This window comes from Oncorhynchus keta, chromosome 6 (genome assembly GCF_023373465.1).
Source record: "Oncorhynchus keta strain PuntledgeMale-10-30-2019 chromosome 6, Oket_V2, whole genome shotgun sequence".
In the NCBI taxonomy this organism is placed as follows: domain Eukaryota; kingdom Metazoa; phylum Chordata; class Actinopteri; order Salmoniformes; family Salmonidae; genus Oncorhynchus; species Oncorhynchus keta.
In genome coordinates, this window is record NC_068426.1 from 37,698,470 (window position 1) to 37,712,966 (window position 14,497).

The 14,497-nt window shown below is 42.9% G+C and overlaps 1 protein-coding gene across 8 annotated transcripts in view; it reads right to left on the reverse strand.

Annotated features, from left to right (window-relative positions):
• Positions 1–14,497, reverse strand: part of LOC118385489 (microtubule-associated serine/threonine-protein kinase 3-like) — a 158,710-nt gene that overhangs the window by 20,878 nt on the left and 123,335 nt on the right. For 7 of the 8 annotated variants that reach the window (XM_052521471.1, XM_035772665.2, XM_052521469.1 and 4 more), the window contains 9 exons: positions 9,866–9,935; positions 7,736–7,814; positions 6,586–6,743; positions 6,321–6,396; positions 5,566–5,775; positions 4,941–5,042; positions 4,457–4,589; positions 506–567; positions 325–416 (listed from right to left, as the gene is read on the reverse strand). In XM_052521471.1, the coding sequence (XP_052377431.1) occupies positions 325–416; positions 506–567; positions 4,457–4,589; positions 4,941–5,042; positions 5,566–5,775; positions 6,321–6,396; positions 6,586–6,743; positions 7,736–7,814; positions 9,866–9,935 (982 nt within the window). The remainder of the gene's footprint in view (positions 1–324; positions 417–505; positions 568–4,456; positions 4,590–4,940; positions 5,043–5,565; positions 5,776–6,320; positions 6,397–6,585; positions 6,744–7,735; positions 7,815–9,865; positions 9,936–14,497) is intronic. The other variant, XM_052521470.1, reaches the window with a different exon arrangement.

Consider the following 14,497-nt stretch of genomic DNA (forward strand, 5'->3'; position numbering starts at 1 on the left):
GCAAAGGCTAAGTTAAATCAACCATACATTACTCTGTCAGACAGAGAAGGACACGGTTAGCCATAAACGTGATAAAGGTGGCTTGAAACCACACATTCATAGCTCTGTAGGAGAGGGAACACATGATGTAAGTGCTGCGGTATATACTTATTTGAGGTTTAGGAACAGAAAAGGACAGGGCCATGAATTGAAGGTTGAAAATATGAGTACAAAATGTGAGTAAATCCAAATCACATATCCAATTCAAATCCTAAATGACAACTGAAACAGGTTTGGATTCCATCATGTAACCGTCCTGACGAACACCAGAGAAGTTTCTCTCACCCGTAGGCTCCGTTGCTGATGAGTTTGGTCATCTCAAAGTCCATCTCGCAGGGCTTTCGTCGGGATCGTAGGGCCGCGCTCAGACTCTGGGACTGGGAGGACGAGAGTAGAGAAACGTTATTCTACTGAAATACATCAAACCTGTCATTAAAAACCTGAATAAAATATAGCGAATACTCACAGAGTCATCAGTCTCTGGTGTTTCCGCTATCCCACTGTCATAACTGGTCATCTGAGCAATTTCTGTAGGAGAGAGAGAGAACAGCATTTCATTCGGCTTTGCAATTTCAGCATTTTCACCTCCAAACACCAAACAGTGACCTTTAAATCCAGATGTCATATCATATATATATATATATATATTTATTACACACCTCAACATTTAGTCAAAGCCTATAGGGAGTTGACATTACTGCACATTAACACTTTCTTTTTTTTGGCAGTTAAGAAAGAGCAATCTGTTGACTTTGTCCACCTAATAAGCTGAGTCTGAGAAATCCTAAATGAGAGGAAATGAGGTGGAAACCAGAAGTGGCAGCAACCCATGTCAGACATCCATTAAGAAAACCACAACTCCAGAACACTCAAGTGTATGTTCGTGTGTTGCGTATGTGTGTGTGCGCGTCTTGCATGTGTAGCATTTATATACATGCACGTGTGTGTGCATCCCTTCCCATCAGTGATGTATGAACAGCAGGAGGTAGCGAATCAGGAGTGGGGGGGGGGGGTCGTTCGGTCGTCCCCACAGAGACCCTAAACCCATTTCCAATGCCACTTAACATCTGTCCCTGCCTAGAAGGCTGCTTCCAGCACTCCAGGCTACTGGACAAGGAAAACACATGGAATAAGCCCAGGGGAAATGAGTGGAGGGACATTGGCAAATGAGGACGGAGGTTAGTGAGCCAGTCTGTGTGTAGAACTGTTTCAGCTCTATAGGGAGACCATTCGTTTCTAATTAGTCAGAATGAACGTTGGGGTTTAATTTAAATTGAGAGAGAGAGAGAGAGAGAGAGAGAGAGCGAGAGCCATTAGGATGGCAGTCTGTTCAGTACAGGACACATGATACTCTACATCACCTTTGTCTTAGACCTTCTTCATTGGTGTTTAATACTAGCCTGACAGGTTATATTAGCCTTGCAAAAAAATATTTACTGTAATGCTGATGCAATATTTTGGTCACTGTGGATACTGAAATGGTAGCTAGTACTTCTAGAACTAGTTCTTTTGTAGTAGTTATACTGCAGTAATACAAGTCATTCTTCTCTAAAAACTGACAAGATGTTCAGCTCCAGCAGTGCTTCCAAAACGTTTAAACCCCAATAGCCACAACATAATTACGATGTTTTATTTATTGTAGTACATTATCACAGTACATTACAGAGGGAGTTTTACGAGGAACAGAACGTGCAAGTTAATAAAAATGGGAAATTATTTTTCTCAAAATGTAGGCTTTAGTGTTCTGATGAAGCTGGTTGGGGTTAACTAGATTCTGTGTCAGGATCATATTCTTATCATAGAATTATATTTATCACACCTTCATCAGGTCATCAATGTAGCTGGGACTTTGAGAACACAAAGCATGGCAAGTGATTGGATGATCCACAATACAATGGCTGCGTTTACTATTCTCTACCTTTCTCCAGAAGATTGCACTCGTTCAATCCCCCTCATGCATTTAAAAATCATTGGATTGGTGCAAGCATGGCTGGAGGGAGTTGCCACCATATTTCTCACTCCATTTCCTTTGAAATCCACCAGGGGGTACACTTCCGGAAAAGGGTGAAGAATTGGAATGTACATCTTGATTACTTCCTTTATCAATGCAGCCCACTACTGGAATGAGTTAACAGCCCTTGCAGCTTTCATCAGAAAGCACTTTTCATTTCGTAACGTGTGACGTGCGGCTGCACCTCCACTAACTTTGGTTTCGGCCAGGGCTCTCCAACCGTGTTCCTGGAGAACTACCATCCTGTCGGTTTTAACTCCAACCCTGTTCCTGGAGAACTACCATCCTGTCGGTTTTAACTCCAACCCTGTTCCTGGAGAACTACCATCCTGTCGGTTTTAACTCCAACCCTGTTCCTGGAGAACTACCATCCTGTCGGTTTTAACTCCAACCCTGTTCCTGGAGAACTACCATCCTGTCGGTTTTAACTCCAACCCTGTTCCTGGAGAACTACCATCCTGTCGGTTTTAACTCCAACCGTGTTCCTGGAGAACTACCATCCTGTCGGTTTTTAACTCCAACCCTGTTCCTGGAGAACTACCATCCTGTTGGTTTTAACTCCAACCCTGCTCCTGGAGAACTACCATCCTGTCGGTTTTAACTCCAACCGTGTTCCTGGAGAACTACCATCCTGTCGGTTTTAACTCCAACCCTGTTCCTGGAGAACTACCATCCTGTCGGTTTTAACTCCAACCCTGTTCCTGGAGAACTACCATCCTGTCGGTTTTAACTCCAACCGTGTTCCTGGAGAACTACATCCATCCTGTTCCTGGAGAACTACGGTTTTAACTCCAACCCTGTTCCTGGAGAACTACCATCCTGTCGGTTTTAACTCCAACCCTGTTCCTGGAGAACTACCATCCTGTCGGTTTTAACTCCAACCCTGTTCCTGGAGAACTACCATCCTGTCGGTTTTTAACTCCAACCCTGTTTGGAGAACTACCATCCTGTCGGTTTTAACTCCAACCCTGTTCCTGGAGAACTACCATCCTGTCGGTTTTAACTCCAACCCTGTTCCTGGAGAACTACCATCCTGTCGGTTTTAACTCCAACCCTGTTCCTGGAGAACTACCATCCTGTCGGTTTTAACTCCAACCCTGTTCCTGGAGAACTACCATCCTGTCGGTTTTAACTCCAACCCTGTTCCTGGAGAACTACCATCCTGTCGGTTTTAACTCCAACCCTGTTCCTGGAGAACTACCATCCTGTCGGTTTTAACTCCAACCCTGTTCCTGGAGAACTACCATCCTGTCGGTTTTAACTCCAACCCTGTTCCTGGAGAACTACCATCCTGTCGGTTTTAACTCCAACCCTGTTCCTGGAGAACTACCATCCTGTCGGTTTTAACTCCAACCCTGTTCCTGGAGAACTACCATCCTGTCGGTTTTTAACTCCAACCCTGTTCCTGGAGAACTACCGTCCTGTCGGTTTTAACTCCAACCCTGCTCCTGGAGAACTACCGTCCTGTCGGTTTTCCAACCCTGTTCCTGGAGAACTACCGTCCTGTCGGTTTTAACTCCAACCCTGTTCCTGGAGAACTACCGTCCTGTCGGTTTTAACTCCAACCCTGTTCCTGGAGAACTACCATCCTGTCAGTTTTTAACTCCAACCCTGTTCCTGGAGAACTACCATCCTGTCGGTTTTAACTCCAACCCTGCTCCTGGAGAACTACCATCCTGTCGGTTTTTAACTCCAACCCTGTTCCTGGAGAACTACCATCCTGTTGGTTTTAACTCCAACCCTGCTCCTGGAGAACTACCGTCCTGTCGGTTTTAACTCCAACCCTGTTCCTGGAGAACTACCGTCCTGTCGGTTTTAACTCCAACCCTGTTCCTGGAGAACTACCATCCTGTCGGTTTTAACTCCAACTCCTGGAGAACTACCATCCTCGGTTTTAACTCCAACCCTTCCTGGAGAACTACCAACCCTGTTCCTGGAGAACTACCATCCTGTCGGTTTTAACTCCAACCCTGCTCCTGGAGAACTACCATCCTGTCGGTTTTAACTCCAACCCTGCTCCTGGAGAACTACCGTCCTGTCGGTTTTTAACTCCAACCCTGTTCCTGGAGAACTACCATCCTGTCGGTTTTAACTCCAACCCTGTTCCTGGAGAACTACCATCCTGTCGGTTTTAACTCCAACCCTGTTCCTGGAGAACTATTGTCCTGTAGGTTTTAACTCCGACTCTAATCTAACACACTTGATTAATAATTAGCTGGTTAATAAGCTGAATCAAGTTAATTACAACTTGGGTTGGAGCGAAAACTGACATGAGGATAGTTCTCCAGGAACACGGTTGGAGTTAAAACCGACAGGACGGTAGTTCTCCAGGAACAGGGTTGGAGAGTCCTGGTTTAGGCACGGTCTACCTACTCCCTAAAAGGTCAAAAGTCAAACTTGACGTACCTTCCAGGGGGTCCCGTGTGAGACCCAGCTGGCTGATGATGTAGCGGGGGATGTCAGTCTTGATGCCCTGGCCCTCTTTGGCGTGACCCTCGGCAGCCTCCAACAGATGGTAGAACTCCTCTGGATCAAACTCCTGAGGAGAGGACAACACGGGGACACGGGTTTCACTTCTGGAGTGAAGTTCCAATGGGCATCGTCTGTGTGCTGTTGGCTTTTCTCTGGGTTGATGGTGACGTTATTGTGACAATGAGAACTAGCAGGAGCAAGAGGAGGATGGATTGCATCTATATGGCTTGTCACCACCAGATAGAACTTGTACTTAGTATTAGGACTCAGTAGTTTAACTAGTCACACCCACATGGTCAGGAAAAACTTCTGTCCCTTGGAAAAAAAACCGGTCCCTAGTTGCCGTTTAATTTGTGCAATGTCTGAAGTCATGGCCATGTGCTTGGTAGCTAGCTAGTGACAATCAGGCGAGACATACCAGGCATTCCAGGAGGCGCGCCGGCCTGGCGATGACGATGAGGATCTTCTTTACCAGCTCTTTGATGAAGTTCACCTCCTGGCTCTCCGACCGGGACGTGGACTATAGATACAGAGAACAGAACACACTCGTTCAACATTTCACACAGACCTGTGAGCTGCTCAGTGCTCGGGACTGTAAGCACCATTAAGTGAAAGGGAGGGAGTATAATAGGAAGCATGCATGAGGGGAGAGGACGTTGAGAAATACAGAACATCTATAAACAAGTTATTAATAGTTACAGATTAGAAATTGTGCGACGAAAATGACTTTGAATACCAGAGAGGTAAGGGAGCACTGTAAACCAAATTATTTTGGTGAAAGAATCGGTTTGATAGTTTCAAAGTCCTGTGCAGTAATGTGCACCGACATTGTACTTATTACTACGGTAAAAGGTTGATGGTTGCTAAAGTTAACCAATGATAGCAGGTGGCACCACACTCTATACTACCCTTTACACTTTCCTCATCTCCTTTCCTTCATTATTCCAGATTTTGTAGAGTAGAGGACACAAGGAAAGAAAACCCCCTTTTGCATTACATTCATTATTATTACACTATTGAGATGTACCGAAAATGTCACCCACCTCCTGGAAGAGCCTCTCCAGCTTGTCGGTGAGCTCACAAAAGTAGCGTGACGTGACGTGGCCCAGGCGGCTCTTCTCCAGGCAGTCGCGGACCAGCTCGATGATCTGGTGGTGGGCGAAACCCAGCACACCGTCCGCCAGCGGCAGCACGCTCTCCGGGGAGCTGGTCCGGATGATCTCCTGGATCCTCTCCTCCATCTGGGCCGTGGCCTGGAGAGACACAGAGGGGTGGAAAGGGTTAGAAGTAGAGAATGTGTTGAGAGAGGGTGACAAGGTTCAAAGGTGAAAAAGTCCAACTGTTAAGACATTAGCATTTGTTTTGATAACAAATAACCATTGTTAATGCCGGAATCCTTAGATGTTACATCCATTTTTGGACTTATAAATTAATGATATATACCCATCTATTCTTGAATAATATAACTTATAAATGCCTCATGCGCTTAGTTCAACTGTTGTACACCGTTAGAACCCCAAAATATAAGATTGAAAACAAGGTAAACAAGTTAAATGAATGTAAACAAACACTGTATAGCCTCAAAACATGGATAAAACTATACATGAGATATCATGGATGGTCAGTACTTGCATCCATAGCTCTGTCTATGAATTTGGGAGAGGTTACATTTCTTCAGCCCCACCCCTTAGCATTTTTAGCGAAACAGGGTGGGGGGTTCAATTTGTTATTGTTTCAATTAAGGATTCTAGCTTGAAGGCAATACGACGTTATAGATTTAACTCAGTTGGCTCCTCACCTTTGGAAAGCGTTCCTTGTAGACATGGTTCATCATAATAATCTCATGATCACAACAGGAAGGGGATCTTCCAGGGCTGCAAAATACATAGAAACACAAAGGAATGATCAGTAATTATATTACAACACGTATCTTACAGCACAAATACATTGGTATAGTTTGAATCAACTCTCACATAAAAGAATATAAACGGAGGATACTATTCAGCGACCGTTATCCCCGGCATCTATAAAGGTGTGTGACCTTGCCCGGCCTTCGTACGTACCTGAGACTGCGCGAGCGGGGTCGCATGGGCGTGGTCCCCCTCCGTTGGTCATCCCCAGCGATGCTCTCCGTGCAGAAGTGCTTGGAGAGGAAGTGCAGCTCGTCCGGCGTGGGCTGGAAGGGCAGCTGGTGCAGCTTCTCCTGTGATGAACAGGACGACTGGAAATGAAATGAATATACATTGAACGAGAAAAGATAAAAAGAAGAACGAGAGGCTAACGCTTTGATTGACGTCGTTGCACGAGAGTGTGTGCTTTTTGTGACTGCTGTGTTCATTTGATTGGGCACACGTTCATTACGGCACCTATTCCCTTTTACAGTGTCTTCAAAACTAAGGACTGAAACATATGGGTGCTGAAATGGCTGTGACAGTACATGAAAGCTAACAAATGACTGTGAACTTTCCCTTTTCTTCTCAACACATTGTTCTGAAATAAAATCCAAAAAGGATTCGTCTTCAAGTGAGCTGCAAAGACCCGTAGCAACCAGATGTGTAAACATAGCCTGGACAAACACAGTTGCCAGTCCATAGTAAATTCTCTAACAGTAATCCTCACCAGCCTCCAACAAAACATCTAGTATTTATCGACTCTAAATGAATGTCCTCATAAAACTTGGCTGTAAACAAACAACCCATTACTTTGTGTGTGGAGACGTGCTTACTGGGCTTGGTGTGTGTGTGTGTGTGGTCAATCCTGCGTGTGAGTGTGACGCATAGGTGTCAAGAGTTGGCCATTTCCTGCCTGTGTGATTTGACTTTGTCAGTAAACAGATCAGAGGTGTGGGTGGTTATGTGCGTCTGTTTCTGTATGTGTGTGCAAGAGTGCGTGGCCACGGACACGTTGCCGCGTGGGTCTTTGTTTGTGTGTGGGGCAGAGCTGTTGGCTTTGTGTCAGGGCCATGTTTACTCCCTAAAAAAAAAACCTGCTGGCCCTAGACACATTTCTGGTGGTATGTCAACCTGGGAGACACTAGCAGGAGTATTTCTTGGGGGCAAACGGTTTTCCATCGGTATACTGTTTGTGAAGGGGTTAAGGTTTCACAGCCTTTTAGGCATTGCTTTAAAAAGAATCTAGCTAACACATGTAATAACTCATTGAGTTGATTCTTAAGTAATTGTAGCAAAGTGAGTGGTAAGGTATGGTACGTACAGAGACAGTGGAGCTGGGTGTATTGGTGCCATAGCCAGAGGAGGGCAGAGATGCCAAAGACCAGCGTCGTCCATCAGTCCTACTCAAACACACAGACAGACAGACAGACGGAGATAGAAAGAGGCAGATGTCACCATTAACATTGAACCCATCCATTACTAATCAGCAATGAGAACTGTAGTTATGAACAATATATTACAATACCGATGAATGATGTTCAAAAAACAATAATAGGATTATACATAACTGCCCTTATTTGTAGGTAGGCTAGTTGAGAACACCTTTATTTAACCAGGTAGGCTAGTTGAGAACACCTTTATTTAACCAGGTAGTCAAGTTGAGAAGACCTTTATTTAACCAGGCAAGTTGAGAACAAGTTCCCATTTACAATTGCGACCTGGCCAAGATAAAGCAAAGCAGTTCGACACGTACAACGACACAGAGTTACACATGGAGTAAAACAAACATAGTCAATAATACAGCAGAAACAAGTCTATATACAATGTGAACAAATGAGGTGAGATAAGGGAGGAAAAAGGCCATGGTGGCAAAGTAAATACAATATAGCAAGTAAAACACTGGAATGGTAGATTTTCAGTGGAAGAATGTGCAAAGTAGAGATAGAGATAATGGGGTGCAAAGGAGCAAAGTAAATAAATACAGTTGGGGAAGAGGTAGCTGTTTGGGATAAATTATAGATGGGCTATGTACAGGTGCAGTAATCTGTGAGCTGCTCTGACAGCTGGTGCTTAAAGCTAGTGAGGGAGTTGAGTGTTTCCAGTTTCAGAGATTTTTGTAGTTCGTTATGTTACAGCCATATTCTAACCCCCCCCCCTTCATCAATCTACACACAATACCCCATAATGTCAAAGCAAAAACAGTTTTCGACATTTCTGCAAATGTATAAGTAATAAAACGGAAATATCACATTTACATACGTATTCAGACCCTTTACTATGGACAATTCCTTTGACCTCATGGATGGGTTTTTGCTCTGACATAGAGTGTCGACAGTTCAACGCTTATATAGACAGGTGTGTGTCGTTCCAAATCATGTCCAATCAATTGAATTTACCTCAGGTGGACTCCAATCAAGTTATAGAGACATCTCAAGGATGATCAATAGAAAGAAGATGCACCCGATGTCAATTTTGCGTCTCATGGCAAAGGGTCAGAATAATTTGGGTATTTCTGTTATTTATTGGTAATAAATTTGCAAAAATGTCTAAAAAACTATTTCAGTTTGTCATAATGGGGTATTGTGTGTAGATTTTATGAGTAAAACTTTATTTTATTATTATTTTTAATCAATTTTATAATAAGGCTGTAACGTTACAAAATGTTTAAAAAGTCAAGTGGTCTGAATACTTTTCCGAAGGGACTGTATACAGTATACCAAAACTACCTCGTATATGCGCATATCGACTCGGTATTGGTACCCCGTGTATATAACCAAGTTATCGTTACTCATTGTGTATTTATTATTCCTTGTTATTACTTTTCTATTATTCCTCTATTTTATTTCTCTCTGCAATGTTGGGAAAAGCAAACAGTGGCCTAACATGATGTTACCTGCCTGGTCTGTGGCAAAGACTGTGAATCATAACATTAAAGAAAACTCTATTCAAATCAAATGTGTTGAGTGAGGGTAGAACAAAAATACCTTTCAGGCTATTTGTAAAAGACTGAACCCTTGAACCTGCCTGTGATTTATAGATCTGTATAAAGAGCCAGTCAGAGGACAGTGAGATCCTGCCTTCGCTTCTCAAAAGAACCGTTAACTGTCTGCATCAGACTATAATAGCACCAGAATTTGGTTTTATTGTAAAAATATATATATATATATATATATATATATAAATCTATCAAGATTCGTATTTCCTTTGTATCCCACATTTGTTATGATGTCTGTCAGATAATTACCAAGAGAAAGCAAAATTATGACCGAGTTGAAGTATGAATTACTTTCAGGAAATTGTTAAACGAAACAAACCATCTTATTCCTGCAAGCATGATAGTTGAGCAGAGGTACTAATAGATAGTTGAGCAGAGGTACTAATAGATAGTTGAGCAGAGGTACTAATAGATAGTTGAGCAGAGGTACTAATAGAACATGCATTTCCTTATTACCTTCGTGCAAAGGAGAAGTGGGCTGAGGCACTAGGAGAGAAGTTTCTGGGGCTGTCTAGAGGACTCGTTCCTGTTGTTCAGAGGAAAAGCAGACCATCAAGGGAAGATTAGAAGTTAAAAAAAATAATCAGAAATACATTTCATAAACCTGAAATAAAAGCATTTGAAATTAATGAAGTTAAAAATAATAGAGCATAGAATCAAACCTATACCAAATTGAGAGTTGGTCTAAGCACTATCACATTGATTCATTGATATGAAAAACCATGGAATCAAACCTATACCAAGAGAGAGTTGGTCTAAGCACTGTCACATTGATTCATTGATATGAAAAACCATGGAATCAAACCTATACCAAGAGAGAGTTGGTCTCACTGTCACATTGATTCATTGATATGAAAAACCATGGAATCAAACCTATACCAAGAGAGAGTTGGTCTAAGCACTATCACATTGATATGAAAACCATTGAATCAAACCTATAAGAGTTGGTCTAAGCACTATCACATTGATTCATTGATATGAAAAACCATAGAAAGTCTAATAAACCAGCATAGATTAATTCAATTTTTTCATCAATTTACTCTTAGCTATTTATTGTACTTTATACCGCATTTTAGATTTGATTGTGTTTCCTTGTCTCTTATCTGATGGAGCGTAATCTAGGAAGACTGAAAGCCTCTCAAATGGGACTGCTCTGCTTGAATCAGTAACTACATAATATTAACAATTTACATCGGCTTCGAATCATCGGGAGACACACAAGAAATGTCACACACAAAAAAAAAAACGTTTAATTCTTTAAAATTTCAATATAACGTTTTACGTGCAATTGTCCCAACCAATGAATAATTTATTTTTTTACCCCCCTCAGGTGTCAGTCAAAAAGCAAAAAGAAGTGTGAAATTACCCATCTTTAAAAAAATAATAAAAAAAAGGTCTTTGTCGACAGAGGAATATCTCAACAGAAAAAGACAATTTATTTAAATGGCAGCTGGTTCTCATGTGTTGTAAAAGCAGCACACACAAAACAGCTGAATATCAAACATCTGAAAGCTAAAAGGCGTACAGTACTTTCAGCTCAAGGAGCTCGGGGAAGAATGGACTTCTGATTTGCTTTACAAATGTGCTAGTTGTAAAGGCACCACAAATGCATGACAGGTACTGTACTCTAGAAATACATGAAAGGTACACTACCTGCCTAGCACTAGCATGCTGATTAAAACTAATTATTAAAAATGTATGGATTGAATGTGGAATAAAGACCTGTGGGCTACGTGTGTACAGGGACAATACAATCTACTGTAAGAGTTGTCTATCGGCTAATACCGTATTCTAAATAGCTATGTAAATGAAATGGCAGAAACAAAGGCAGTCTGGGTGAAGACATCTGGCTATAAAATGCACATTTTCTGCCATCCATAAGGTGATGGTTATAGCCCTTAGCGAACAGACGCGAATATTCGGGGTCTTGGGGTTTTATTCCAGACCTTAATGTCCCATAGTGGAGCCTGAAGCGTCCTCTAGCAGGGCGGCCCTTCAAATTATTCCTCTATCCCTCTCTCTCTCCAACCCACCATCCATATGGACAGCGTGCACTTATTACCCACAGCCCTACAGTTTTGTGGCTACTGCCTCAGGCTACTCGACACATCAAACAGCGGGGCTTACAATTAGGCTTTGTGTTCACTCACCGATAAGGTGAAGAACCAACCATCGGTTCAACGTTAATTAGACATAATGAACTCTGTAGCCGAAGGGGGGACAGTTAATAAACAGCTAATTAACTAAAGGCCAAAGATGTCCAACCCCTGCGACGAGTCTGACGATAGCGAACGGGCTTTGCGGTACTGGGGTAAACAATGGTGGTACTGGGGAACAGAGCGAGGCTAGTTAGATGGTGATGAATGGCACCTGTTTAATTGTGGTGTAATTTAATCACAGCTGATGAGCGTTAATAAATAATCACCAGAATGGGACAGAATAAACCTGAGGAAAAGGAACACTTAACCCAATCCAGATGGAGGTCAAGGCCATTATTTGAGATTAATCCTGTATAATCAAATTCTAACAGCCATGTCGACGCAGGATAATATAGATTAATTTGATGTGTTTCGAGAAAAGGTACCGGGATTGCTTATTTAAACAGTAGCAGTCGTAATAGAGTACGCGGCGCAGACTTAATCTAAGCCAAATACTGTTTATGATTCATACGTAAAAAGAGTTCACTAACGATCCAGAATTCTTAATAGCTGAACTCAGCAAAAAAAAAAAAAAAAGAAACGTCCCCTTTTCAGGGCTCGGTCTTTCAAAGATCATTCGCAAAAACCCAAATAACTTCACAGATCTTCATTGTAAAGGGTTTAAACACGGTTTCGCATGCTTGTTCAATGAACCATAAACAATTAATGAACATACACCTGTGGAACGGTCATTAAGACACTAACAGCTTACAGATGGTAGGCAATTAAGGTCACAGTTATGAAAACCTAGGACACTTAATAGGCCTTTCTACTGACTCTGAAAAACACCAAAAGAAAGATGCCCAGGGTCCCTGCTCATCTGGGTGAACATGCCTTAGGCATGCTGCAAGGAGGCATGAGGACTGCAGATGTGGCCAGGGCAATAAATTGCGATGTCCGCACTCTGAGACGCCTAAGACAGCGCTACAGGGAGACAGGATGTGGTAGACCACGAGTAACAACACCTGCACAGGATCGGTACATCCGAACATCACACCTGCGGGACAGGTACAGGATGGCAACAACAACTGCCCGAGTGGCACCAGGAACATACAATCCCTCCATCAGTGCTCAGACTGTCCGCAATAGGCTGAGAGAGGCTGGACTGAGGGCTTGTAGGCCTGTTGTAAGGCAGACATCACTGGCAACAACGTTGCCTATGGGCACAAACCAAACGTTGCTGGACCAGACAGGACTGGCAAAAAGTGCTCTTCACTGACGAGTTGCGGTTTTGTCTCACTAGGTGTGATGGTTGGATTCACATTTATCGTTGAAGGAATGAGCGTTACACCGAGGCCTGTACTCTGAAGCGGGATCGATTTGGAGGTGGAGGGTAAGTCATGGTCTGGGGCGGTGTGTCACAGCATCATCGGACTGGGCTTGTTGTCATTGCAGGCAGTCTCAACCCTGTGCGTTACAGGGAAGACCTCCTCCTCCCTTCCTGCAGGCTCATCCAGACATGACCTTCCAGCATGACGATGCCAACAGCCATACTGCTCGGGATTTCCTGCAAAGAAATTCCTGACAGGAATGAAAGCGAAGAGCCCGGATCTCAATTCCATTGAGCACATCTGGGATAGAGGTCGGCCATTTAATCGGAATGGCCGATTAATTAGGGCCGATTTCAAGTTTTCATAACAATCGGAAATCGGTATTTTTGGGGCGCCGATTTTGCCGATACCTTTATTTAACTAGGCTAGTCAGTTAAGAACACATTCCTATTTTCAATGACGGCCCAGGAACGGTGGGTTAACTGCCTTGTTCAGGGGCAGAACGACAGATTTTCACATTGTCAGCTCGGGGGATCCAATCTTGCAACATTACAGTTAACTAGTCCAACGCTCTAACCACCTGCCTCTCATTGCACTCCATGAGGAGCCTGCCTGTACGCAAATGCAGTAGAAGCCAAGGTAAGATGCTAGCTAGCATTAAACGTATCTTGTGAAAAACAATCAATTAATCATATTCACTAGTTAACTACACATGGTTGATGATTTTACTCGTTTATCTAGCGTGTCCTGCGTTGCATATAATCGATGCAACGCTGGGGGAGGATTTAATAAAAGCACATTTGCGAAAAAGTCTTTGGACAACTGTACCTAACCATAAACACCAATGCCTTTCTTAAAATCAATACACAGAAGCATATATTTTTTAAACCTGCATATTTAGCTAAAAGAAATCCAGGTTAGCAGGCAATATTAACCAGTTGAAATTGTATCATTTCTCTTGCGTTCATTGCACGCAGAGTCAGGGTATATGCAACAGTTTGGGCAGCCTGGCTCATTGCGAACTAATTTGCCAGAATTTTATGTAATTATGACATAATATTGAAGGTTATGCAATGTAACAAGCATATTTAGACTTAGGGATGCCACCCGTTAGATAAAATACCGAACGGTTCCGTATTTCACTGAAATAAACGTCTTGTTTTCGAAATGATAGCTTCCGGATTCGACCATAGTAATGACTCAAGACTCGTATTTTTGTGTGTTATTATGTTATAATTAAGTCTATGATTTGATAGAGCAGTCTGACTGAGCGATGGTAGGCAGCAGCAGGCTCGTAAGCATTCATTCAAACAGCACTTTCGTGCATTTTGCCAGCAGATCTTCAAAAGCACAGCGCTGTTTATGACTTCAAGCCTATCAGCCTAACGGCTGGTGTAACGATGTGAAATGGCTAGCTAGTTAGCTGGGTGTGCGCTAATAGCGTTTCAAACATCACTCGCTCTGAGACTTGGAGTAGTTATTCCCCTTAGTCTGCAAGTATTTGTGGAGTGATGGGTAACGCTGCTTCGAGTGTGGCTGTTGTCGATGTGTTCCTGGTTCGAGCCAAGGTAGGGGCGAGGAGAGGGACGGAAGCTATACTGTTACTCTGGCAATACTAT